Genomic DNA, 26,853 nt, shown 5'->3' on the forward strand with positions numbered 1-26,853 from the left:
AAAGGGAAGCACAGAGAGAGGAAAGAGGAGAGTATCCTCCGGGGAAGGGCGGACCAGCTCTTGGGGTAGAAAGTTTAGAGTCGAGTTGGGCCAGAGTATCCAAGGTAGGGACTGAGGGATGCTGGGAGAACCTGGAGCTTTGGTATGTAAAATATGCACCTCAGTCTCCAAACCTGGGGTCAGAAATGAAACACCTTGTAGGTATGCAGGGCTAAATTGGCCTTCATTATTAGAAAGAGTTGGTTTTATTTTTTAAAAATACCTTACAAATAGTTTTGATAGACCAGCATTTTGGTGTTTACTTGTAATCTTAGTAATCTCAGTATTTGAAAGGCTGAAACAGGAGGATAGCTGTGAGCCCAAGTAATTCTGTACTAAAGTTCAAGACCAGCTTAGACTATGTAAAAGACACTGTCTCAAAACATAAAAAACTACTTTTGATACCTAAATCTCCAATATTATATTTTAGATGCTGTGTGTTTCTATTTTATAGAAAGTGAGATTACTGGACCAGTGTCAGAACTATCTTCTCACAGGCTGTAGTCAACACCATATACTCAGAGATGCACGAAAGGCCTGCAGGAGAGTCAGAGAGTGGTGTATGTGTGTGGTGTGTGCGTGTTGTGTGTGTGTTGTATGTGTGTGTGTGTGTGTGTGTGTGTGGTGTATGTGTGTAGGTTAGAACAACCCGAACTTGTCATTCTGTCCTTCCACCATGTGAGTCCCAGGTCACCAGGCTTGGTGGCCAGCACCCTTACCTGGTGAGCTGTCTTAGAGGTCCTGATCCCATTCCCTCTTTTTTTCTTCTTTTGAACAGGTGGTGCTGTGTATCTCAGTTGATGTGTCTCAAGACTATAACCAAGTAGAGAATGTCATAAAGCAGGTAAGAGGCCAGGTGATTTCAGTTCCCTGACTGACTTTGTTGGTTCTTGCCAAGAGTTGGCAACTCTTCTCTGTAGGTTTGGTGGTTTGGTGGACTTCATTGACCTTGCCTTTCTTCACGATGAATCTTCCATTCTCTGGTGTAATGTTTGGAATAATATGTAATGTTCTGGAATATTCCTCCAGGCACAGGAGAAGCTGGGTCCTGTGGACATGCTGGTCAACTGTGCAGGCACCTCTATAACAGGAAAGTTTGAAGATCTGGAAGTTAGTAGTTTTGAGGTGAGTGATAATGTTTGTTCACCTTCATTCAAGATGACGTCTTCTATTTTAAAACAGGCCGGCCAAGCCAAGGGCTCAGCTACTAACACTCTTCAGCGCTGAGGAAATGGACATTAGATTTGAACTCTAAAGTGCAAGGCGTTTTGTGCTTGGCAGTACGGCAGTCTTGTTTTTAGTGTCCTCCTTTATCCGGATGATGGGTTTTGAAAGCTCGACTCTGAAGTTAAACCAGTCTCCTATCTTGTAGAAAGTGAGATCGCTGGACCAGTGTCAGAACTATCTTCTCACAGGCTGTAGTCAACACCATATACTCAGAGATGCACGAAAGGCCTGCAGGAGAGTCAGCGGGTGGTAAAAGGCAGAATGGTGGGACCTGAGTGTGTGCACTTGTCTGAGACATCCTACCACTGTACACAGCATGCTGGCCCAGCCTTACTTCTGCCTCAGCTTCCTAAGCACTGGAATCACAGGTCTCTGCCACTGCGCCTAGTGCCACTACACCTGCCACAGTTGTTTGTTTTAGAGTGAATAATTCAGAGGCACTTAGCATATTGTGATGTTGTGTAACTAATTCCAAAACATTTTCATCTCCTCAGAAGAATACTCTGTACTTTAGTCATTATTCCCCATGACCCCAAACCCTTATTCTAGCCATTGGCTACCCCTAATCTGTGTCTGTCTTGCTGAATAATAGAGTCATGTGAAGCATACCCTCCTGTGTCTGGCTTTTTTCACATGGTAACTGCCCTAAAGGTTTCTTCACGCTGAAGTGTACACCAGTGCTTTATTTTTCTTGGTTGGTAATGGTCCTATTGTGTGGCCAGACTGCAATGTGTTTGTCTATTTATCATCCCTGAATATTTGGACCGGTCTTAACCCACCCAGCCCAGGCCAGAAGCTCTAGGTGTCATTTGAGCCCTTGGGAGGATTGTGTTGCACAATCCTGTCTTTCAGTTTCCCAGTCGCCAGTCAACACTCAAGTTTCTGTGTCTTGCCAGGTGTGTTACAACAACTCCTGTGTTTTCAGTTGTCGCTTCTTAAAGTTCCTTAGTATTCTGCTGCGTTGCCATCTTGGTTTGTGTGTACGACCTTGACTGGGCTGTGTAGCTTCTCGGGGTAGTGAGAATAAGGGTTTTGGTGTGTAAAGGTGTTACTGTGCATCCTCAGGTTCTCAGGTTGGGCCTAGGTTTTAAGAGTTCTAGGATGGGAAGCTGGGAGTGTCTTTGCAGGCACTTAACTATGTGGTGTACTGGCCAGCTGATACTGACTTCTTACTGTGCAGGCCAGCAGGATCTGTGCTTGTACTTAGCTTGTGTTTTCCCTCGTAATCCCTGAAGCATCCTGAGGTAATGCCAAGATTAACCCCATTTTCGGCTGAGGAAGTGGCCAGCGTCTTTTCTCATGAGATCAGGCACTGCTACACTGTTAACTGGTACCATGTTCTCTGTATAATCCTTGTTAGCTTGGAACTGACAGGGCCAGAAATATTTAGAAGCCTTTTTTGTTTTAGTTGCTATTCTATTGCAGTGAAGAGACACGGTGACCAAGACCAACTCTTATAAAGGAAAGCATTTAATAGGGGCTTGCTTACAGGTTCAGAGGTTCAGTCCATTATCACCATGGTGTGCGGGGCTATAGTTCATGCACGTGCATCGGTGTAGGTCCTGTTGGGCTGAGTTGTGGGTCTCATGTGTCTGCCACCCCAGGCGGCTTGAACCACCACTCAGAGGGTAGAAGTAAATTTGAGTTTACTCCACGCAACGCCGTGCAGACAGACGCTGGGCAGTGAGAAGCCACGGGGCTTCACCCAGGCATGGAGAGGTCTCAGCCTGAAACCCCGTGTGGGCCTGGGCTTTTGGATGGGGACCCTGGGGAAGAAGGCGTGCAGGGATGGATTGACTGGTCTCAGACTCCTGGGCTTCTAGGTGCCCTTTGGGAGCTGTGGAAGAGTGGAGACTGGGGGCAAATGGGCTGGACTGGCCACCAGCCGAAGGGGACAAGGGAGAGAAGCTCTGGCAGTGCCCTGTGGGGTAGTGAGACTCGCTTGGCTGGGTCATGGCTGCCTGGGCTTGCTTGGGTTGGCAGCGTCTGGAGCTTAGGAAGCGGCTCATTGGTTAGAGGCCCCCTCTATGGTTCTCCACAGTGGGCTCCAAAGACAGAGGTAGTCCATGATTTCAAAAAGTTTATTATCATGGTGGAAAGTGCATGAAGCTCTACCCCCCGGTGTTCTCAGGGACAGCCTGAGGTTAAATACCTTTTGCAAGGAGGAGGGTCTGGGCTTTCCTCCCTCTGGCCTTTAGGTATCTCATTAATATGAAGATCTCTTGAGGCTCTGTGGCCTGTAGTCACACCCTCTACCTGTGCTATGTGACCTAAGACCACAAACCTTTCTTTGGGATGGGCTGTGGGTAAGTGAAAGGAACCAGGGCCCAGGAGCAAGGCCAAACACCTACCCGTTCCATTAGGGTCCGGAGTTTGAGGCCTGTGCTCGACCAGGTACCCAGCTGCCTCTCACAGCCCACTGCCCCACAATGGTGGGAAGCAGACAGGCATAATACTAGAGCAGTAGCTGAGAGCCTTGCATCCTGGTCCACGGGCAGGAGAGAGAGGGGGAGAGCAAGGGAAAACACAGACACTTGTCCTGCCGCAGGACTTTTGAAACCTCAGAGCACACCCCCAGAGACATACCTCCTCCAACAACCCTACCCCCTACCCCCGTCCAGTCCTTCCAAACTGTTAATCAAGTAGGAATCAAGTATATATGCCTATGGGGCTATTCACATTCAAACTACCACAGGGTCTCTCTTAAATAAATTAGTCCTGGGAAGAGACAAACTCCCCTTAGCAGGGTTTAGGCTTCTGCCCTTGTTCCCTCCTCATCTGGCCTCTTTGTTCCTTGCAGAAATTAATGAGCATAAATTACCTGGGCAGCGTGTACCCCAGCAGGGCAGTCATCACCACCATGAAGGAGCGGCGGGTGGGCAGGATTGTGTTCGTGTCCTCTCAGGCAGGACAGCTCGGCCTGTTTGGTTTCACGGCCTACTCTCCGTCCAAGTTTGCCATAAGAGGATTGGCGGAAGCTCTGCAGATGGAGGTAAAAGCTGCGTTTATGTCTGTATTCTGTCTTCTCAGATCAGCAGGGAGCACTGTTCTAGCATCCTCGCTAAAGGCTTACAAAGCTGGTATCTATAAAAACAAAACAGAACCAATTCAGTTGTAAGTTCTGCATTTTAATACTTCTTTTTGTTTTGGTTTGGTTTTTGGTTCTTCGAGACAGGGTTTCTCTGTGTAGCCCTGGCTGTCCTGGAACTCACTCTGTAGACCAGGCTGGCCTCAAACTCAGAAATCCACCTGCCTCTGTCTCCCAAATGCTGGGATTAAAGGTGTGCACCACCACTGCCCGGCTTAATACTTCTTATTGTATAAAAATTATACTCAGGACAGAGGCAAAATGACTCTGGGGGTGGAGGGATTGTCTGCTGTATAAAGTACTTGAAATCCCTTCCTGGCGTTGGTCTGCTTCTGCTTGAGTGAACTCATCCTCTGCCAACCCATCCATTGTCTTACCTGTGAGGCTGGTGCCAAGCAGAAGGGAGAAAATGAGAACAGGATGGGAGAGAGGCAGAGCAGGAGAGTAGAAAATGACTGTTTCTCAGGACAGGGAGAAAGAAATCAGCTAGATCAGATGTAACAGTCAGTCGTCATAACACTCGTCATAACCCAGAACAGGCGTATGTAAGCCAAGCTGCCCTTTTTGGTTGGCTTATAATGTTAACAGTTAGAGAGAGGTGTAGGAATAATTTTGTATGTCCTGGTTTTTGCAAATTACGTGAATGAGAGTATCAGGAGACCAGGAACTGGGTGATGGACAGAGAACTATCCGTTTAGTTCACACCTGTACGTAACACTATGTTGGGATATAGTAGTAATTTAGTAAGCACCCACCCATAGGCTAGCAGGAAAATTGTGCTTGGTGATTGCAAAAACAGTGTTGGCTCCAAAGGCGATGGACCGGTCCCTCTCTACCTTGCTGTTTGTTTCCAGTCCCTCCCCATGAGAGAACTGTTGGTGACCTGGTCATGACCTTGAGTTTGATAGACACTACTTTGAATCACAGTTTTGATGATCATAAACACCACAGCCTTTACTGTGGGAGGGCAGGGCGATGGGGCAGGCAGTGCGGAGTGGGCCTAAGAAACCAGTGTCTTTGTGACTTGCCCAATTATTACTTGGGTGCCTTTTTTTTTTTTTTTTTGGAAGCCATTTTTCTCTGGTCCCAATACAGGCCCAGACAAGAAGACTACAAGAGACATTTTATTAAGTCACCATCTCGAAAGCAAGTGTGAGAGAAGTCACTTGTTCATCGTTCCAACTGGCTTACTTACAGCCTGATTGGCCAGGAAGACAGCAAGCCCTGGCAAGGCCAAGCCACGAACCCTCGTGACTCGGCTGCCCTGGAATGGAACCAACTTTCATTTTTGCGATTACTTGGATGGGTGCACAGTACCTACTGTTTCTTTCTTTTTTTTTTTTTTCCTCTTAACCCATGTAACTCTCCTGAGCCTTCATAGCTGTGTCACTAAGAGAATCTAGGAGCTAACGGGCTGGCTCCCTGGTAGAAGGGTGGGGCTGTGGAACACTGTCGAATTTCTTCCTTAAGATTTTCAGCGCTTGCCTTGTTGCCACCCCTTCCAAATACCCAGATGTCTTTATGAGGACAAAGACACAAGCCAGCAGTAAATAATGAAAGCAGGCCAAAGTGAACTTGATGGTCTGAGCCTTTGGATTGCTAATTACCAGGCAAGAGAGGAACAGGCGATGGCGACTGGAGTGCTGTTGGGCAGTTTGGGGAGGCTGACCCTTGAAAAGAAGGGCCACTGGGATTGCTGGGGTGTCTTCATCAGTAGAGGAGTTGACTGGGAAAAGAAAGAGGGAGACAGACAGTGTTGGAAGAGCTAAAGGTTATAAGAGGCAGAGCAGCTATAAAGAAAACCAGGGGGAACCGGGCATGATGGTGCACACCTGTGTCCCAAGTATTTGGGAGACCGTGGCAGAAGGATCACCAGGTCAGACTAGCCTGGGCTAGAGGAGCCTGATATGGCTGACTCCTTAGAGGTCCCCCAGAGTCTGACATACCCAGAGGCGGATGCTCACAGCTAACCACTGATCTGATCAAGGGTTCCCAAATGGAGAAGTTAGAAGACTGAAGGAGCTGAAAGGTTTGGTGCCCCATGAGGAGAGCAACAATACCAACCAACCAGAGCTCCCCAGGGTCTAAACCACCAGCCTAGGAGACCTTACTATTTGTTTAAAAGGACAGAGGGAAGAACTTCTGTCCGTAAATAGTGGTTGGGGCTGTTTACGGGAGAGTTGCTTGGGTGGTCGTACTTTGGGGGTCTGCACAGGGTGGAGATGTTTCCACCGATGCTATGATGCTGTGTGGTGGTTGTACAGGGACTTCTACAGGGATGGATAGGATTCCAGACCTGGATTCAGGCACAGCAATGCACAGCAGGGTAGGCACTGGGAGACACAGTCTTTTGCAGTTGAAATGAACATAACAGTATTGGAAGCATCCTGAAAGTCAAAAAGGACTAGCCTCATAGATAAGGGCATAGACCTGCCTCCTGCCTTGAACTGTGCAGTTCCTGGGCAGAGTCTGGGATGAATGAGCAATACTGCCATTCCACAGCTCGTGCAGTCCTCCATGGGCAGCTCCCAGCCTCTGCTGGTAGCGGGAAGGAAGAACCGTACTGGGAGGGGTGTGATGCACTTCAGAGCCATCTCGTTTCTGGCGTAGGTCAGGGGAAACTCTTGCTACCGTTTCTAAGTCATCTTCGTGGAGCGGGGTCCCCAGTACATTTGGTGGCTGTTCACTCATAGTCACTTCACGAGCCTGACAACCACCACCTTCTGAGGCAGTGCCGTGACCCTTGAATCACCTCGTGTTGTGGCGACCCTCCCTCCCCCCCATTGAGTTGTTTCATTGCTGTTTCATAGCAACTGTAGTGTTGCTACTGTTATGAATCAGAGTGTGAATATCTGATATGCAGGTATCTGGTATGTAACCCCCCCCAAAAGGTGGACCCACAGGGTGGAAGCACTGTTCTAAGAATCAGGACAGCTGAGACAAGTTACAGGGATGAATACAAAGTGCTCTGTTTACTGAGAGTTCAAACCTTGTTTGTGTGACCAGGTGAAGCCTTATAATGTGTACATCACTGTGGCCTACCCACCAGACACTGACACCCCGGGGCTGGCTGAGGAAAACAAAACGAAGGTCAGTATTCCTCCATCACACCCTCTGTGAGGAGTGTGTGATGGTGTGTGTGTGTGTGTTATGTGTGTGCTGTGTGAAGTGTGTTGTTTGTGTGATGTGTGTTGTGTGTATGATATGCGCGTTGTGTGTGATTCGTGTTGTATGTGTGATGTGTATGATACGATGTTATGTGTTCTGAGTGAGATGTGTTTGTGATGTATTTTGTGTATGCGTGTGCATGTGTGTGGGGTGGTGTGTACATAATTTGTATTTGTGACTGTGGAGGGAGTTATGCATGTTTGGGTGTGTATATGTTGTGTGATGTGTGTATGGGATATGTGTGGGGGTTATACATATTTGTGTGTGTGTCCATGTTTGAGGGTGTGTAGGTGTGTATGAAGACTAGAGAACAACCTTGGCTATTCTCCAGGTAGTGTCCTTGGTCTTGAGACAGGGTCTCCCACTGTCCTAGAGCTGTCAAGTAGGCCCAGCTGACAGGCCGGTGAGCAGCAGGAGTTCTGGCTTTGCAAGTGCACATGCTCAGAGGCCGGACAGGCACTTTCTCTCCCTAGCCCTGTTCTGCATCTTTACTGTGACTTCTATGAATTTATACTACTTTAGGTCCTGGCTGTTTACCAGTTAATGGGTCTGTTGGGTGCAGGGTGCCAAGCCGAGACTTGACTTTCCAGGAAATGCTTCCTCCTCCCTTCTTCTGCTCTCCCGTCCCCTTAACATTGAACTGGTTTTTTCCCCAACTTTTAGCACAGTGTTCTCTCATACTAGGTAGTTGTCTAATGCTGCCTGTGGTATTATCGCTCCCATGTCTGACTTCTGATCCCCAGAGGGAGCCGTTTCACCCATGTGTCTAAAACCAATCCATACATGCATGCATACATACATACAGACATACGTACATACACACACACACAACATATGTACCTACATATACATATATACATTCATACATATATTCATATGTACTCACATACAAACATGTATTTTAACTAGGGAAGCTAAAATTTGAGCCTCAGATCTACTTTGTTCTCCCTGTGTTCCTCTGATGGAGCCAGATTCGATGTTTATATGTAACTTTGTGAATGTTAGTAAGGTTGAGCCTCTCTCATGGCATTTCCTTTCTTGTGTGTGTTTGTTTAACTATGCATCTGTAGCCCACGCACTGGGGAGAACTGAATGTCTCTTGATCAACTGAACTCGTTTCTGTTACTTTCACTCTTCTTCCCTTCAAGTCCCTTCTCATGAGGCTCCGCCTCCTGACAGGAGACAGGACACAGGCCTGGGGGACATCCTCTGCACTCCACTGGGCTGGGCTTCCCTTCTCTGTCCCTCGATGGGGTCTGTGTCTTCTACTCCTGTCATTTGTCTGCTCACTTTGGTGGCCCTTCAGTCATTGCGGAGAAAGGCACATGAGAGGCAACATTTGTTTAGAATCTGCCTTGACAAAAATGCATCTTCCTTTTTCTATGTCTCGTTAGTTGTGTTTGGTGGGCTGTTTTACTGGTGTGAGTGTTTGGTCCTCACAGAGTTGCAGGCAGTTTTCACTGAGTTCTGGCTCCTAGAGTTTCCTGGGGACCACATTGAGCAAGTGCCACACCCTTCCATCAGGACAGGGAGAACTGGCGTGGACACAATCAGTTCTCCTTCCAGGAAGCAGAAAAAGGGGGTACAGCAGAGAGCCAGGTGAGCCATAGCCTCAGCAACACATTCCTCCAGCTGGGCCTCGGCCCCTCCCTTCCCCACCTTCCAGTAATGCCCTCAGGCCACGCGTGTGTCAGTGACTGAGCAACCCCCTGACACTCGGGGGAGGTGTGTGCTGCTGCTGGTGTTTGGTTGTGGACACTCCTCATCTGTTTTATCTCTCAGAATGTCATTTTACGTGACGTGCTCTCGCTTCATGTGCCGGGTACTCAGGTAGCCCCGTCAGCCGTCCTCTCACTCTTGTGCGGTTGTCCAGGTCTGGAACATCGAGGTCTATTTTTTCCATCCAGAGCACTTGGAAGCGTTCTTTGTGTGGTTGTCCCTCGGGAGCCCCACTTTCCCTGCCGACCTTCATCACCCCCTCTCTGGTTCGCAGTTGGCTTCTCCTTCAACTTTGCGTCGAAATTTTTGTTTCTACTGATTTTTCTTTTTCTTTTTTTAAAGCTTAGATCATGGGTTTGTCTTAGTTACTGGTCTGTGGTTGTGAAGAGAAACCAAGACCAACGTAACATAAAAAAAAAAAAAAAAACCGTCGATTTGGCGCTGTCTTACAGCTTCATAGGACTAATCCGTTAGCGTGATGGCAGGGACCGTGGCGACACGCAGGCAGACGTGGTGCTTGAGAAGGAACTGAGCTAAATCCTGATCCACAGGCTGCAGGCAGAGAGAGAGAGAGAGACAGACAGAGAGAGAGAGACAGGGCCTGCTGTAGACTTTTGAAACCTCCGACCCCATCCGCACTGAGGTTTTTATCTCTAAGGAGCTTCAGTCTGGATGTTGCTTGGCTGTATTTGTCTTGGTTTTGATTCTAGGTGTTCCAGACTCTCCTCACATTGGTGATCCTGTCCAGCAAGGCCGGAGCACCTGTCGTATTGAGCCCTGTAAAGCCCTTCCTCCACCTTCTGCTTTACATATGGAGGATGGGGTGGGGGTGGCACCTACATTCCCTTAGAGTCACGAATGTTGACAGGTGGCATGCGTCTGGTCATTTCAGCCCCAGTAGCATCTATCTCCCTGGGGCGTGCATGCACATTGTATGAAAATGACTGAGTGGTCCTGAGCTGAGTGTAGGCTTCCTTCTCTGTTCATCTGGCTCCTGCTTTCCCTTTGTCATGTCATGTAGCGAACAGATAAAGTGGGGCTGGAGGAAACCAATGAAAACACAGCACCTCACACCGAGGGTAGCTTCGTTTTAGATTAATTAATTCATTTATTTTTCCTCTTAGAGTGTACATGGGTCTCTGCCATAAATCTAGGATGTTTATGTAATCTGTGTCCTGTTTTTGTTTGCAAAAAAACGGGAGTGTATTCATGTAGAAACAACCTCCTCATTTTCTTTTGAGTTCAGCCATTTTTACAATTTCTTTCTGTTTTAAAGAAATAAGTTGAAACCAAATCTCCTGCCTCAGACCTGCTAAGTAAGCATTAATATTTGCTGCATACTCCTTAAGTCTGAAGCCACTGAAGTAGTGACTTCCCTGAGAGTTTGTTGTTTGTCTGTTTGTTTGTTTGTTTGTTTAACCTCCAGTAAAGTTTTGGACACAGTTCTGGTGACTGGAACCTGCATTGGTCTGTGGGCCCTGTAGGGGGCGGCAGACACCCTTCTAACTCAGTGCATCCTGCATGCCCTTACTCACCTGTTATGGAGGAAGAGCAACCCAATGGGATATTTGTCCTTTCAAATTCTTAAAAAATAAAACCAACAAATCCCAACTTTTGTGAAGCATTTGGCATGTGCCTATAATCACAGTATTCAGGAGCGGGGGGATCAAGAGTTACAAGCCTGCTTGGGCTTCATAGTCAGACCCTGACTCTCAGAACCAGACGTGGAGGAAAAAATGTATTCCAGGCTTTCCCCTCAAGCCTATGTAAAGAGTCACATTTAGTCTCCTGTGGCGTAACACTTCAGTCTGAAACTTGTCTTTTGAAGAATGTGTGGATGTGTGTGTAAAATGCTACTCAGAAAAGCCAGTGGGAAAAGACAAAAAAAGTCGCCGCTCACAAGTAAATAGGACACAAAGTTTGAATACAGAAGTAGCTATAACGTGAATTAATACAGAAATGAAGGAGAGAGAGAGAGAGAAAAGGAGAGGGAAGGAGAGAGAGAAAAACCAAGACACAAGGAGCAAGGAACTAGGAAAGGCGTTCTGAGCTAAGTGCGAGTCTGACAGACCTTAGACTGTCTCGAGGAACAGAAGCCTATGATTTGAGAATTGGTACCTCAGTCCTGTAACTATCTCTCAGCCAAACTAGGGACTAGGCAGTGTTGATTCTCCAATGGCTAGTGTCTTTCCCTCCTCTGCTTGTCCTTGAGCAAATAGATACAGTTCTTCAATGAGGCCTGGGTGGAGACTGTCCTCACCTGGGCTTTTAACTGTCCCCAGCATCATTCATCTGCTCAGTGGGGACTCTGTTGAATGGAGGCACTATCCTGAGATGGGTCACCTTTGCTCAGTCACAGGGACAAGCCTCTATGCACATACTGTCTGGCAGTTGTCTGGCCAGTAAGAGGAGGGGCCCTCCCTCACTGTGACTGACACACTGATCTACTCTAGCTCCAGCTCTGAAATTCCTCACTAGAGCCATGCTTGTGGCACAGAGAAGGGCAAGCACCTCCTTAGCATGCTTTGCCAATGGAGATAAACATTCCACAGGTAGAAACTAATAGAGAATCTAGATTGAGCCTTGTCTTAAATGTATTTGTTTGAAGGTAAAATAGATGATAATTATTTCTAATCAGCCTATAAGAGTTTTAATTTTGTGGACACTAATTTGTATATTTCCCCCACTTGCAGCCCCTGGAAACCCGGCTTATCTCAGAGACCACAGGTGTTTGCAAACCAGAGCAGGTGGCCAAACAAATTGTCAAAGATGCCATAGTAAGTAAAAGCCCTTGTGTGTGGCTTTCCGTACTACTTGCACTTATGCCATATTTCTGAAAAGCACATAAGGACTTATTTCAAAGCAGAGCATTGAGCTTTGGGTTGGGGCGTGACTAATGTTAGCCTCCGCAACCCCCTCACACTCCCTGTGGATCCAGTAGTAACCTGGGGAATAGAGTCACAGTATTGTAAGAGAGCCGAAGCTCTCGGAAAGCACATGACCACTACATAAGGAGAGGCACCGTCTTTTGATTTTCATTTGTAATTTACTTATTGTGCAGGTGTGAATGTCACCTTACAGGAAAGATTGTCTCGTCTACCACGTGGGTCCCGGGGATTGAACTCAGGTCATCAGGCTCGGTGTCCATTGTTGACCCCCGAGCCTGGCCTCGGGTCCCTACCTTGTCTCTTCCCATGGTTTGAGACCGTACAAGGTACTTGGTTGCCAGGCTCAGGACGGGCTTTTCTTTCCCTTCCTGTTTCCTGTTACCAGTTTTCTCATGGTTCACAAGAAGAAGATGTGAAGCATCAGGCTGCTGGCCCCACCGTTCCCCTCGATGTCCCTCCTCACTCATTTGTGGGGAGTTGGCCTTAGGACCTGTATAAAGCATTGTGTAGAACACGGTGTAGCACAGTTTTTTTGTTTTTGGTTTTTTCGAGACAGGGTTTCTCTGTATAGCCTTGGCTGTCCTGGAACTCACTCTGTAGACCAGGCTGGCCTCGAACTCAGAAATCCGCCTGCCTCTACCTCCCAAGTGCTGGGATTAAAGGCCTGTGCCACCACTGCCCAGCAGCACAGTTCTTTTGACCACGTTCCGATTAACCCACTTGTAGAACAAGGTTCAATCGAGGGATATGCAGAAACATAGCAACCTACATGGCTTCAGAAAATCTGGACTCTATTGCCATGAGCGCTGCCCAGAGAGCATGGGGCAGCTTCTAAGTACCAAAAAGTTAGTGGGACACAGTAACAGCAGCAGCCTCACCAAGAGACCCAAAGGCCTGGTGAGACAGCTCCATGGGTAAAGGGACCTGTCACCAATCCTAGTAACCAGAGTTCTTCAGACTCCGGTAGTGGAAGGAAGAACTGACTTCCTCGTGGCCTCTGTATACACACATACACACAAATAAATAAATAAACATTTTTAAAAAAAGAACGCGGAGAGATAGCTTGGTAAGTTCTACAAGCACAAGGACCCCAGTTCGGAAGCAGCACGACCTCCGCTAACTCCAGTTCCAGGGCTCCAGTGCCCTCTTCTGGCCTTATTGGGCACTGCACCATCACATACATGGTACACATGCATACATGCAGGCATTCACACATGCACATACATATTTTTTTAAATCTTAAAACAACAACAAAAGGACTGAGTTCCTAGCACTGACATAGAAAGCCAGTGGGGTTATTCCTGTCTGTAACCCAAGCCCTGTGTGGACAGAGACAGGCAAATCCCCAGAGCTTGTGAGCCAGCCAACCCATCCAGTCTGTGAGCCTAGCCAGGGTCATTTAGAGACCCGTTCACAAAAGATAAGGTGTAGAGTGATTGAGGTAGACACCCAATATTGACCTTTGCACACCCAGACATGCACACGGGGGCGGGGAAAGGGGTTGTAGTTTGTCCTGGTTGCCTTTAGAGGCTGAGAGCAGTGGCATAGAGGCATTGAAAGCTAATTTGCTTTTCCCTCAAGTCAAAACAAGTACCCTCAAGGTGTCTTGTTGTTGTCTTAAGATGGTGGTACTTGCCTTGCATGTGCATGGTCCTGGGTTCCATCAGCAGCAGAAGAAGATGGAGAAGAGATTTAGTTAGGAGATAAAGTCATTTGAAATCAAAGAAATTGGGACTGGGCAGTTGCCACAGTGGTTAACAGCCCTTCTTCTTGTAAAGAATCTAGATTCAATCCCCACGGCCACATGGAGGCTTAGCAGTTCCTTAGGCAGCATGTTGTACCCAGACATGCATGCAGTCAACACACACACACACACACACACACACACACACACACACACACACACACACGATAGGCAATAATAAAACTTAAATACATTTATTACATTTCTACACAGCTTTATTTGTTCTTTTGATGTATGTTTGTGCCTGAGTGTGTGTATGTATGTATGTATGTATGTATGTATGTATGTATGTATGTGCAATGCCTGCAGAGGCCAGAAGAGAGCATCACATCCCTGGGACTGGACTTACAGGCATTATCCCCTCTTTATGGTTTCTTTTTAATTGTGTGTGTGGTGGGGGAGGGGTAGCTTTGGGCATGCATGTGTGAGGATAACAGTCAGACAACAGATTTGAGGAGTCACTTATTTCCTTCACTGGGTTTCTGGGATCAAACTTAGATCAGACTCAAGAAACAAGAGCTCTTGTCTGCCGGGTCCTGACTTTTCTCAGTTTCTTTCGTCCAGGGCTCCAGTAGCTTCAGACTCAATTGCAGCTGAGGGTGACCTTGAACTACTGACCCTTCTTCCACTTCTCAAGTGCTGATATTACAGGCACGCACAATTATGCGTGGCTCAAACATAGCTATTTTCAAACCGAAATTCATCGGGAAGAGTGGCATTGTGTTTTCACGAGCCTCTACAAAGTCCACACTAATGGATGCCAGCTGCCTTTTCGTGTCTGCTTCTGTGGCCAGTTTGTTAAATACATTCTTTTTCAAACATTTGAAGAAAATCTGACTTTAAACAGATACGTAGTAGGGAGGGGATAAAGTCTTCACAGGCTTTGCAGATAATGGGCATAATGTTCTTCCTTCCTTTCCTTTTAATTTTTATATTAACCCCCTTCTTGATGACAACTAGGAGTTTCTTAAAGGTTGGTTGCAGTGTGAAATTAGAAACTGCACCAATGAGCTTTCTGTTCTCTGTGACACTGAAATCCATGTCTCATTTCTATTCTGAATGGATCTTTTACTCATTCTTCATTTGAAAACATGCATTAGTCACTTGGAAAATATGGAGAATGAGTTATCAAAAGTCACATTCATCAGAGATCAGGGAAATATCAGGAAGCCAACCATCTCATGCTGATGGACAAAGTTTTCATAAATCTTAATTTTCCCCATGCACATACGTATTCTGTGGTCTTCTTGCAAACTGCAAGTTCAGTTCACTTGTCTGCCCTATTTGTGCCTCAAGCCCAAGTGGGAATGTAGGGCTTTTCTTCAAGGCGTGGGCCAGCCTTTAGTGTTCCTAGTCAAGCCGAAGCACTCCCAGTGAATTTCTTACTTGTCACCTGAGAACAGAAGCCCTCTTCCCGGTGTCCTCCAGGAGATGCTGGTCCCTGTGAATGCTGTGTGCACACCTGTGTGTAGTGTAGCTAGGATGAGGCTCAGCTGGCAGAGTGATAGTCTGGTAGGAATGAAGCCCTGGTTCCTCCCTAGTACCATATCTACTGAGTATGAGAGCACATGCCTGTAATCCCAGCACTCAGTTACAGATCGAGCTCAAGGGCAGCCTGAAATCCGGCCTCAAAAACAAACCAACCCCAAACCTGTTTAACTAATGGATTAGGCCCCTGATTATACTGAGGAACAAAGAAGTGACACATACTTGTAGGAGGAATAAAGAGAGGAAGAGGAGGAGTAAGGGAGGAAGAGGAGAAGGAAGAGGAGGAGCTAGGGGAGAGACGAGAGGAGAGAGAGAGGCGAACATGGAGGCAGGTGTTCACATGTCTCCACCAGTCAACAGTAGTTGGTATATCTAGGTTGGGTATTGGGTTACACTTCTGATTGTATGGGCATCTTGTTATTGATCATTACCAAATATATAAGCCTTTGGATAATCTAAGCATTAGAGTCTCATCTGTACCAAACCCGTGTGGATGGTGGGATGATCTGGGCACTGCCCAGCCTTGCAGAGACAGTGTGGAAGATTGGCAGAGCCATCTCCCATGCTGGTGTCTCGTGGGTGGCAGGGCTGGTGTTTCTGGCTGGTGGGTTCTAGCTGCAGCGCCCACATGGCCTCTGGCCACTGAACATGGTGGCTGAGCTAGCCAGAGCCACTGCAGCCTAGACAGTCAGCTTGGCCAGTGGCCGCTTTTTTAAAATAATTATTACAACAAAGTGGTGCCTAACGTGGGGCATGAACCCATGACCCTGAGATTAAGAGTCTCATGCCCTAGCCCAGCAATGCCCTTAGGATTATAACTTAACAAAATGAGGAGCTTTTCTGTTTTATCATGTATTTTTAAGAACAATGTGCCTTGCCGGGCAGTGGTGGCGCACGCCTTTAATCCCAGCACTTGTGAGGCAGAGGCAGGCGGATTTCTGAGTTCGAGGCCAACCTGGTCTACAGAGTGAGTTCCAGGACAGACAAGGCTATACAGAGAAACCCTGTCTCGAAAAACCAAAAGAAAAAAAAAAAAAAAAGAAGAACGATGTGCCTTTTGGGTGCTAAGACTTTTTTTTAGTGTGTGTGTGTTTCTTCTGTGCTTCGGTGGTGGTGGCAGTGGCTGCATTAGGGCCATACACTTCAGAAACTCTGGTTTGTGCTGTGGCACTTTTGTCCATAAGTACAAAGGTCAGTGGGAGAGCAGCTAGTGTCTCAATGTCATTTAACAGTTTCATTGTCCCTAGAGACCCTGAAAAGGTCTGGAACCCACAGGGAATCTGTGGACTCGTACTTTCAGAACTGGACATACTTTTAAGGCTACGTGTCCATTTTTCAGTTCTGGTATATTCTAAGTGGCCATGCTATCTCACATAAAGTGGAGGGACACACTCCATTGCTTCTCCAATGTTGAACTGACTCCATTAAACTTACTCCATACCACTCTTTTTTTTCTTGCTTCTTTTCTAGCAAGGGAATTTTAATAGTTCTATTGGCTCAGATGGGTACATGCTGTCCTCCGTGACCTGTGGGATGGCCCCGGTGACTTCCATCACTGAAGGACTCCAGCAGGTAAGGTAGACGTACAGACAGGTAGACTAACAAAACAAGAATTAACTGTACCCAACTTCTGTGAGAAGATGAAGACTAGAGTGCAGTAATTTAATGTAAAGTTTCTTTCTCTGCCAACAGTAAGTAGACAAGCAGGTTAAGGATATGTACTGGGTGAAAGTGACGGACCAGGCTGCAGGCAGACGAGGGGTTGTCACTGTTGTTGGGTGCTCAGCTAGCTTTTCAGTAAAGATTCCTTGCTCTCAAGTGTTCAAAAAGGAAAACTTGGTCTAGAATGGTGTGGGGGCAGCCTTGTCCACAAACAATGAAAATTAGCTTAGAAACCATTTGATAGCTCATCAAGCCCCCCAGTAGCTAAGCTGAAGGAGACTCAGAGAGAGGACCAGACACACCTTGCCCTTAGTAGTTTCATCCAGATTGCCAGCAATGTCATAAAAAGGCAGTGTGGTTGCTCCTGTGTGGAACCCAGGCCCCGTGTGGCAGATCCCCAGAGTTTGTGAGCCAGCCAGCCTGTCAGGTCTGTGAGCCTAGCCAGGGTCACAAAAGATATGTGCGTGAGTTCGTCCCCATGGATGTCTGCACACCATGTGTGTGCACGCAGTGTCCACGTGTGTGCAGTGATCATGGAGGGCAGAAGGAAACATTGGATTCCCTAGAATTGGTGTGACAAAGAGTAAGCTGGCAGCTAGGTGCTAGGAATCAAATCTAGGCCCTCTGGAAGAAGACCATATACTCTTGATCTCTGAACCATCTCTCAAGCCTGAGAATTCATAGCTGTCGTTAAGGTTGTCTCCCTCAGGTAGTTAGGTGTAAGAGGGTTCACTAACCCTTATGGAGTCTGTGGACTCCTACTTTCAGAACTGGACATACTTTTAAGTCTACGTGTCCGTGGAGCGGCTGAAACTGGAGAGCAGTGCTAACAGCAGCCGTGTCATTAGAGCTGTAATAGAAAGAACATTTGGGGACAACGCCACGCGTGCTGGCTGACAAAGCCCTGGTCTGTAGGGATCTGTGTGAGGTGCATTCAGATAACTCCTAGTTCTTTTTTTCTCAGGTCCTTTCCTAACCTGTCTCATTCTGAGATGGTCCCCCCACCCCCCCAAAAAACATGATTTGTCTGACAGTAAAACTTGTTACAGATAAGATCTTTGGGGACAGGGCCTAAGTCACTCTTGCTTATCATTGGACCCCAGCAGCCAGCACCTGCACAACACAGGGATTTTGGATAAGAGCACAGAGTCTAGGCCTGTCCACCCGTCCTGCTTCTTCACACAACGATGCCAAGTCTAAAACTCAGTCTAGAACTAGGTTCACACTCCAACTTTTTTAAAAATCAATTTCTTTTACATATTTTCCCTGGGAAGTAACTAGACATTTCCAGTTCAGCAAGTCTAAAATAAACCTCCATAGGCCTCCGGGTCCCTGTATGACATCTCTTGCCACAGCCCTCTCCTCCAGTGTGGTCAGTCTGTGATGGGTGTTCATGCCCAAGCCAGAGATGGACTGTGATCCCTGACTACCCTGCCTCAGCTTCTCTCAGATCTGGCCCCACTCACACCTTGCTCTTCAGATCTCTCCCACATTCTGCATCTCTGCTGATGATCCCAGAGTCGACACCGAGATCACGATCCCTTACCAGATCCACCTACATTGTGAGCGAGAACTCGTAAACAGGAGCCTGGGGGCATGAAAAGTGACTTTGTCGTCCATCTGATAGAAGTGACTCCTCCTTACACTGACTCTCCTCCGCCACCCTCCCTAGCCCCGAGATATGGGTGTGAGCCACCACTCTCCAAGAGTGTGTACATTTAAATGAAATTGTTTCAAAATCAGATGTTGCAAGACAAATCCAAATTTGAGACATTTCTTGGGACATCCGGAGGTCTACCTAAGCAGACTGCTTCCTCAGCAGGCAAAGATGGCAGTTACTCCCGTAGAATAGAGCATAGCCCCTTCCCAGTCCCTGTGACCTACACCTCCTGTGCTGGCCACTGGAGTGCACAGATGCTGAGCGACTTTCTTTGCTGTGTTTGTGAAGTACAACTCTGCATTATATAAACCCATCAGTGGTTGCCTGGGGCACTGGATGAACCTTGAAATCCAGTGCACAGCACCAGCTGCAGCCTGCTGCCATTTCTTCCCGCTCCCTCAGCTCTCCTGCTGTCTGTGTGTGTCCTCCCTGCCTGTGGTCAGTGCCTGGACCGGCCCCTGTTTAAGCTCAAGTAGTTTGTACGCCACTGCTGTCCCTTCTCTTGATGTCTCCCTCTCCCAGACCTTTGCTTTGTTGTATTTTAAATAACAGATCTTACTTAATAGAAAATATAGTACGTTCACTATACACCCACCAACTGTGGCCTGCGTGTCGCTGAGTCCTTAGTTAGTGTGGAATCTTTATTTCAAATGAGTCAGTATTGACATGCTATTCTCATAAAGACCGCAGTTTACGCTCTGGTTACTGCTGTGCTTCTGGGGGAGTCGCATATCCACCCATCGCTCCAGGGCACATGGGATCTTTCCGATGTCCAGAAATTCTCCCGGGACACCTCCTTCATCCCTTCCCAAGACCATGGCTGCTTGCCATCATTTTACGAGTTGGTCCTTGACCAGCTTCTGTTTAGTTTTCTTGGTTTTTTTTTTTTTGTTGTTGTTGTTGTTGTTTGTTTATTTTTGTTTTTTGTTTTTTAATCCCCTTTGCACTCAGACTGTTGCCTAAGGCTTTCTGGGGAAATCGTCCTCCTCAGCTTCACTTTGTGCCATCTCGGAGGCAGTCACTCCTTGTAGCAAAGCCTCCACTGTTTGCCCCACTGCCTGGGAGTGTGCATCCCTCCTCCTGCTGTCCCTCTCTCTGGTGTGTCCTTCCGAGTGGAGAAGGGCTGGCTCTCCTGCATAGTCCCCACGCTAATTTTTGTACATAGCTCTATTATCATTATGGTTAGATCTGTATTTGAGAAATGTTTTCTTCTCTTCATGACTAAAGTTACAGTATTATTTTTTTGTCCGTTATTTTTTCCGCCCTAAGATTCTTGAGATGGTGACCTTGAACTTGTGATCCTCTTACCTCGTTCTCCAGTCGGTGATCTCAGGTGGATGCCACCAGGCCTGTGTTATGTGGTGCTAGGTGGAAGCCAGGACTCCATGCATCCTGGAGACACTTACCCAGCTGAGCCACCTCCCCAGCCTGTTAATATATTATAAATCCATTGCTGGCCTTTCTCTTCAGATATTTACAGATTTCAGAACTCCAGAACACACGTCAGTGTTTAACTTCCGTGACCTCTCACTTTATCTTATTCTCGGAAGAGGATACCTGGGAGACAATGTTTTTTTTAGTCATTACGTATCTGAAAATGTGTATCTTTCCATGATGCCATTTGAAGTTGCTTTAGTGAGAAACTGTCAGTGGGAGGGCAAATGACTATGGATAATTGCTGCCTTGCCCCCAGGACCATTTGCTTCCTTACTTGATTATCTTTCCACTACAACCCACCTGTAGTCAGTCACAGCTACTTAGAAGGCTGAGGCGAGAGGAACACTGGTGACTAGGAGCGGAGACCAGTCTGAGCAACATAGTGAGACTTTGCCTCAATAAATAAACAGATCAGTTCGGGTAGGAGAGGAATATATATTTCTCACTTCACTATCCTGAGCACCCAGCAAAAGGGCTTAATACTCAGAACAAGAATCCTAGCCAAGGACATCTTGATTCTAGCGTTGCTATCTGGAATGCTGGATCTCACCGTGCCTAGGAGCTATAACCGACTTCTGAGAATGCCTAGCTTGTTCTTTTTATGGTTGGAATTTGTTAATTCAGACAAATATTGTTGTCTGGGTGGCTGGCTCAGTGCGACCAAGTGTACAAAGCAGACGTATTCTGTTCTTGAGAATGACTGGCATTTACAAAGTTTTCATTATACTTGTTCTTGGAGCAGATTAGATGTGTCCTAGAAACTGTTTAGAAGAGGTTTAACTACTATAAAATGGGCTATTGTCCTGTCCTGTTGGATGAGCTGAAAGGTCTCCCTTTATCTTGCAGGTGGTCACCATGGGCCTTTTCCGAACAATTGCTTTGTTTTACCTTGGAAGTTTTGATAACATAGTTCGCCGATGCATGGTGCAGAAAGCAAAACCTGAAGTTGTAGACAAAACCGCCTAATCCTTGCCCCTTGGACGAAAGACTAAATCCAGTGATTGGAACCGTGTGCTGCTAAAGGGACTCAAGTTTTGGCCTCCAGACTCTTGGGTGTCGTTTTTGAATGTGTGAGGTCGGACCCCGTGCTCTTCACAAATCTGGCTCCAAGCAGAGGGCCATGAGGCCATCCGTACAACGTTACTGTTAACACTATGCAAATGCAGAACAGGACACCTTTAGTTTTCTGGGTTTGGGGGGTGATGGTGTGAGAACTAAAAACAGGAAAACAGGGTAAAGAATAGCATTCCAGAACGGTAAACTCGGCTTTTCAGTTATTCCCCCATCCTGCCCATAGAGGTCAAGAAATGTCCTTTGTGGCACCTAAGAATTTCTGAGGGTTTCTTTTGATTTTTGGTTTTAACTTTTCATGAAAGACAGCCTGGGTTTTTATTAGTCTTTTTTATTTTTTGTAATTTTTTTTCAGTGTATGTTATTCATGGTATGTCTTTGAGTAGCCCCGAGTCTGACTCTCAGCACCTCTTGCTGTGCCTGGGGCTTGCTTCTGCTAGTGAAGCTGGTTTCTCTCTCTTTGATCCCATAAGACTCGAGGGGGATGAGAGAGTAGCACAGAGGAAGGCAAGGCTTGCCGGGGCTTTCTTATCTTCTTAGACTAACGCTTACAACGTTTTCATTTTTATTCAAGGGGAAAGGCAGCCTCTTTATGTGTTTTCTGAAGAGAAATAAAATCTCATAGAAGCTTAAAAGTTTACAGTTTCTTCAGTAGCCATGACGACCTGAAGTTCACATTCCAGCTCAGTTCCCAGTGCTTCTTCGTATTCCTCTTTCTAGTTTCGCTTATGCTACTATAATATTTTTGTAAAAGAAAGGTAGAAAAAAAGATGGAGACCAGTACAAATGTTTTTGACTTGACTTTTTAAATTAATCCATGAATTCATTAAAATAAAAAAATGAAAAGCATGACATTTTTACTCTCAGAACATACAACTGAGCTTTAGGGAAGGCAGCTGGCTGTGTATTTTTCAGTCTTACTATTAAAAGGCGATCAGTTTTGAAGATGCTCATTTTGGAAGATGGGTGTTGAGCTGCTCTGTCTCCCACACTGACTCTGAAGAGGTTTTTTTCAGCGTGGTAAGGAGCCCCGTGCTCACCCTCCGACGGCAGCTTATGTGCATGCGCTGTGCATTGCAGGTCTGCTGCTCTGTGGGTGAGCCTGTAACAAGTGCCTCTGACGAGTCCAGCTGGTACCCCAGTCATCCTGTTTATTGTTCCCCAGGCTCCTGGACACTTTTCTATGTCTTAATGTTTTACCCTGGCCTCCTTGTATACAAAATACTGCATTCCACTTCACGCTACCGAGAAAATACCACTACTTTCAAAGAAAAAAAACTTTTTTTAATGTTAAAAAATAGAAGACAAAAAACAAAACAGAAAACCCAACAAACAAAAGGGTTTGAAAATTTAGATTTTATTGCCATGGCAAACATTTGGTTTTTGCTTTTCTTTTTGCTGTGTGATCTTTTACCTCAGCCACCTGAGTTCTGGCAGTTCACCTTTGCCTCACCATGGCCAATGAGCCAAGCAGTCTTTTGCTCTTGACTTTATGGTGGCTTTCAAACTCTTGACTTTATGGTGGCTTAGTTTTTAATTAATAAGATAATTAATGGCTCCATTTTTATGAAGGTCTGAAAACATTTTAAATATCATTATAGAAGATATTCCTTATTATATGCATTAGTTTACAGGAGCAGGTTGACAATGCCAAAATGGTTCCAACACCCATTCAGTCAAATGTAGCCAAAGTTGGCAGCTTTTGTCATGTTGGGCATCTGCAGAGGTGGAACAGTAAGGACCAGTTGTTCCCAGTTCAGAGGAAACCACTGTGTTCCTATCTGGACAGTTTCCAATTTTGTTTTCTTTTAAATGTTTTCAGACAGTTGGCACTTTCTACTCTTACCTGTTAAAATCTAATCCCAGATGGCATCTGACACAGTGCAATTAACTTTTTTCATTATACTGTTTTCAAACATTCCTCTGCCAGAGGATGGCTGTGTGGATAATGCCAGACATACACTGAAAAGCCTTGTTTCACAGTGGGTGATTCTGACCCTAGCCCACTTTAAGCTCAGGTTTGCAGAGACCAGGATGCCACGGCATGAGCCTTTTTGCCCAGAGTATTAGAGGCCTCAACACCCGGATTCACAAAAGTTTGGAATGAGCTCTACTCTTCTTCTAAAGTTGATACCATAATCACAGAGGAACTTGATGTGAGAATACTGGTTTTATTCCTGTCACATCAGCGTAATGTGCCTGTTTGTTAACTTTCCTAGACTCCGTGCAAGCATCTTGCTTCTCAGTATGTGTTCCACATTACCTTCAAAGTCCAACAGAGTCTGATACTCCTGCTTGGAATGCAACATTGAAGCCATGCCCCTGAAAATCATGATTTTATCCCCGATGAGTTGGAAAACTACAATTCTCTGCTTAGGATAAGAATCGTTGGGGCTGGGGTAGTGGGGGGTGGACAGCCCCATTGATAGGGGAATTGTCAGCTTCCCTCCCCCCACCCCGCCCCCAGAGTTGAACACTCTGTGTTCTTTACCACATGCTAAGGCTGAGTCAGGTCAGGTCACTGAAGCTTAGAATTCCTTTCTACCATTTCCTCTGTGACCAAGGGCTTCTGGGGTTTCAGTTCTGAATGCCTGCTCTGATAGTCAGGTTGGATTGTTTTATCTTAATATATCCTTGTGTTCATTTGAAAAATTAATATTTTGCTATATAAATTTAGGGATTCTTCGTAACTGAGAATGAATAGGAGGCAATCATTTATTTATTAAAAAAAGAAAAAGAGTAATGGTCACCAGACTGGGAAGTGTTTCACTGGAGAGCACTTGCCTAGCATGCTTGGGATCCAGGGTTTGATTCCTTACTCCAATCCAAAAACAGTCTTTATAAAAATTGTTCTCCTCTATAGTTTTAAATTTTAGTAATTACACAGTTGACATTTAGAATGTTGTTGTGGTCTCTTTCTGTATAATTTAGTGGTATGTATTTAGATCTGTTAAATCATATATTGATTCCTGAAAGCAGAACCTTTAAGATGACTCTCTGTTAGGTGATGAGAACATTTCTATACCATTTGCTCCAATCCAAGAATCCTATGCATTTGTCCTTGTAGACGGCTGTAGACTGCATCATGTTGTGGTATTTAAGTTTAGTGTACTGTATTCTAATTGAAATGTGTCTTGCCGAAGACCACAGTTAATATTCATACTTTTTGCTAGAAGATGCTTTGTGTCTTTCTTATCATCCTTAGTCCTTAGGATCCCAGCTTGAAAGGCCCCTGCTGACTGTCACCCTCCGGTTCCAGACTGGATCTTGCTGTTCTGATTTTTCTGGGTTAATGGAAGTTTATGGGTTTGATTTTCGAGTTGCCGTTATATTTTATACCTGTTTGTGGTGCAAACTCCTAAGGCATTTTGACATTGGCAGAGAACACACAGCTATTTTGATACATATTAGGACAAGGTTGCTACTTTAGAAGCTTTTGTGGCGATACTGGATCATGGTAGTACTGTAATGATTTTCATATCTTGTATTTCTGAATTACACATACAGAACAAGCTTTACTGATCTGAGACTTTATTTTTCTAGAAATTTGTCTTTTTAAAGATACTTAAACTAGAAAAGTCTTCTATTTGGCTTCCTGGGCATTTCATAAGGCCTGATTTTTATTATTTTTAGGAAGTAATATTTTTATAATATATACTTAGGATCTGAACATTTATTTCAGGTATGCTCTGTCTGTGAGTAACAAAAAAAACGCCTAAGAAATAGAGAATTTAATAAAGCTTTTTGAAGTTATATTTCACATGCAAATAGATTTTCTGACCCTTGTTTCTGCTTATTCTGTGAGCTGTGTCTAATTTTGACAGCAAGATGTAGGTGAAAGAACACCTTGGTTTCTTGTAAGCAGAAATGTGTGCTCATCCTGAGAAGATGTTCCTTAAACACGTTTTTCATTGTGGGTCTTCCTTTGGTGCTTGTAAATGCTCAGATACCTCACCAATACATATACGACTGTTTGTAAGATTGTCATAGAAAGCATAGGTTGACAATGTCTCATTTCCTATTTGCTGAGAGTTTTTTTTTTAATTAATAGGTCTCTGTCAAATTATATTGTATGTTTTCTGCATCTATATGTTGATAATATGATTTTTTGTTTATCCTTTTAAATTACTTTTATTCGTTGTACTCAATGGTGAGTTTTATAAAGACATTTCATTAAGTAGATGATTTTGGAAGCATCTTAAATTGCAAGCTGAACTTTTCTTTAAATTTGAAAATTTTATGTTCAAATGTCATGTGATATTGCTTCTCTAATTTGTATGTAAGGTTGTTTAAAAGAAAAGTTATTTCCACTTTACTAGTGAGTTTATGTAACCCCCATTTTTCTTCATTTTACATATATTGGCTGAATTCTGGTGATGAGCCTGCTAGTTGAGCGCCAGGCATAAGACCTGTGGACTTCTCTCCCTCCTGATGACTACAGGCCTTTCTTCTTCCCTCCACTTGAAACCCAATGCATCCACCCACGGTTTTGGCTGAAGAACCTTGAGTTTTTATGTCACAAAGATGTGAATGCCACGAGCTTTTGTAGGCAAGGAGTGTACTAGAAATGTCTCTTCCCTCAAATGGTCCATGATCTAGCAGAGCGGCCAGACAGTGGGCTGTGATTGACAGGAGGTGTGATTAAACTATGTTAACGAATATAGATCAGATCAGATCGGTTTAAGGCTCTGTTGAGCCCTTTGAGTGGTTTGACTCAGTGAAAGTATACATGCACACTCTGGGTGGCAGTCATTACACCTCTGCTTCTAATAAGGGAACAGGCACCGAGAGACAGAGAGGTTCATTAACCAGCTTAAGGTCACAACTGTCAGTTCCATGGAACCAGGATTCTGCCTGGGGCTTCTGGGTTTTTGTTTTGCTTTGTTTGTTTTATCTCTTAGCCTCCAAAACAAACTGCGTCTAAGCTGCCTGGGTGGTGTGTGGAGGCTTCCTGGAGAAGTCAGGGCTGGTTTCACACAAGTGTTGGAGCTGAAGCCTAAGGAACGGATAGGAATTTCTAAGGTGGAAAGTTAGGTTTTAGAGAGGAACAGATGTGGGGGCAAAAGATGCTAAGAACACATTTCAGACACAGCTCAGTGGTAGAGCTCTTGCCTGGCATGGGACAGGTTTGATCCCCTCTACTGCCAAAGGAAAAACAAGGACAAAGCCACCAAAAGTTAACACAGCTCTGGGAAGGGCAAGTGGGGAGGAGGGAAGGCAAGCTTGGGCAGATCTAGTCACAGGAATGAGACGCCAGCTTTTGAACTCCATTGAGCGGAAAAGAAATAGCAAGATGGGAGTTTGAGAAGGGTGTGGTATCCCATGGAATTCAGTTTTGATGTTACCCAGGCTGTAGGGATATTGCAGCAAACAGTCTTCATTTGTTTGAGAGGCCCTCCGTTAAAGACATTGCTGGTGGAAATGTCACCTCAGGAGATGCTGAAGTACTTGGCCTTTGGAAATAGGGCTAGTGGTGGTGTCCTCGTCAGCCTTAAACAGAATGACCAATGGCCTTAGAAGAACAGGAGAAAAGGGAGCTACACGGGAAGGATATCTTGGTAGGGGCGGAGGTGGGGAGGACATCAGTGACTGCCATCAGCCTGCCACCAGCTAACTAAGAAGAGAAGGAAAGACTTCAGCCTTGAGGAACATCCATTGCTGG

At 45.6% G+C, this 26,853-nt stretch overlaps 1 protein-coding gene across 1 annotated transcript in view; it reads left to right on the forward strand.

Moving 5' to 3' along the window:
• Positions 1 to 24,366, forward strand: part of Kdsr (3-ketodihydrosphingosine reductase) — a 35,882-nt gene extending 11,516 nt beyond the window's left edge. The window contains exons 4-10 of the mRNA XM_034513019.2: positions 818 to 883; positions 1,069 to 1,164; positions 4,067 to 4,258; positions 7,361 to 7,444; positions 11,935 to 12,018; positions 16,832 to 16,933; positions 20,967 to 24,366. Coding sequence (XP_034368910.1) covers positions 818 to 883; positions 1,069 to 1,164; positions 4,067 to 4,258; positions 7,361 to 7,444; positions 11,935 to 12,018; positions 16,832 to 16,933; positions 20,967 to 21,086 — 744 coding nt within the window. The 3' untranslated portion in view covers positions 21,087 to 24,366. The remainder of the gene's footprint in view (positions 1 to 817; positions 884 to 1,068; positions 1,165 to 4,066; positions 4,259 to 7,360; positions 7,445 to 11,934; positions 12,019 to 16,831; positions 16,934 to 20,966) is intronic.
• Positions 24,367 to 26,853: the final 2,487 nt, after the last annotated feature.

Source organism: Arvicanthis niloticus, chromosome 10 (genome assembly GCF_011762505.2).
Source record: "Arvicanthis niloticus isolate mArvNil1 chromosome 10, mArvNil1.pat.X, whole genome shotgun sequence".
Taxonomy (NCBI): domain Eukaryota; kingdom Metazoa; phylum Chordata; class Mammalia; order Rodentia; family Muridae; genus Arvicanthis; species Arvicanthis niloticus.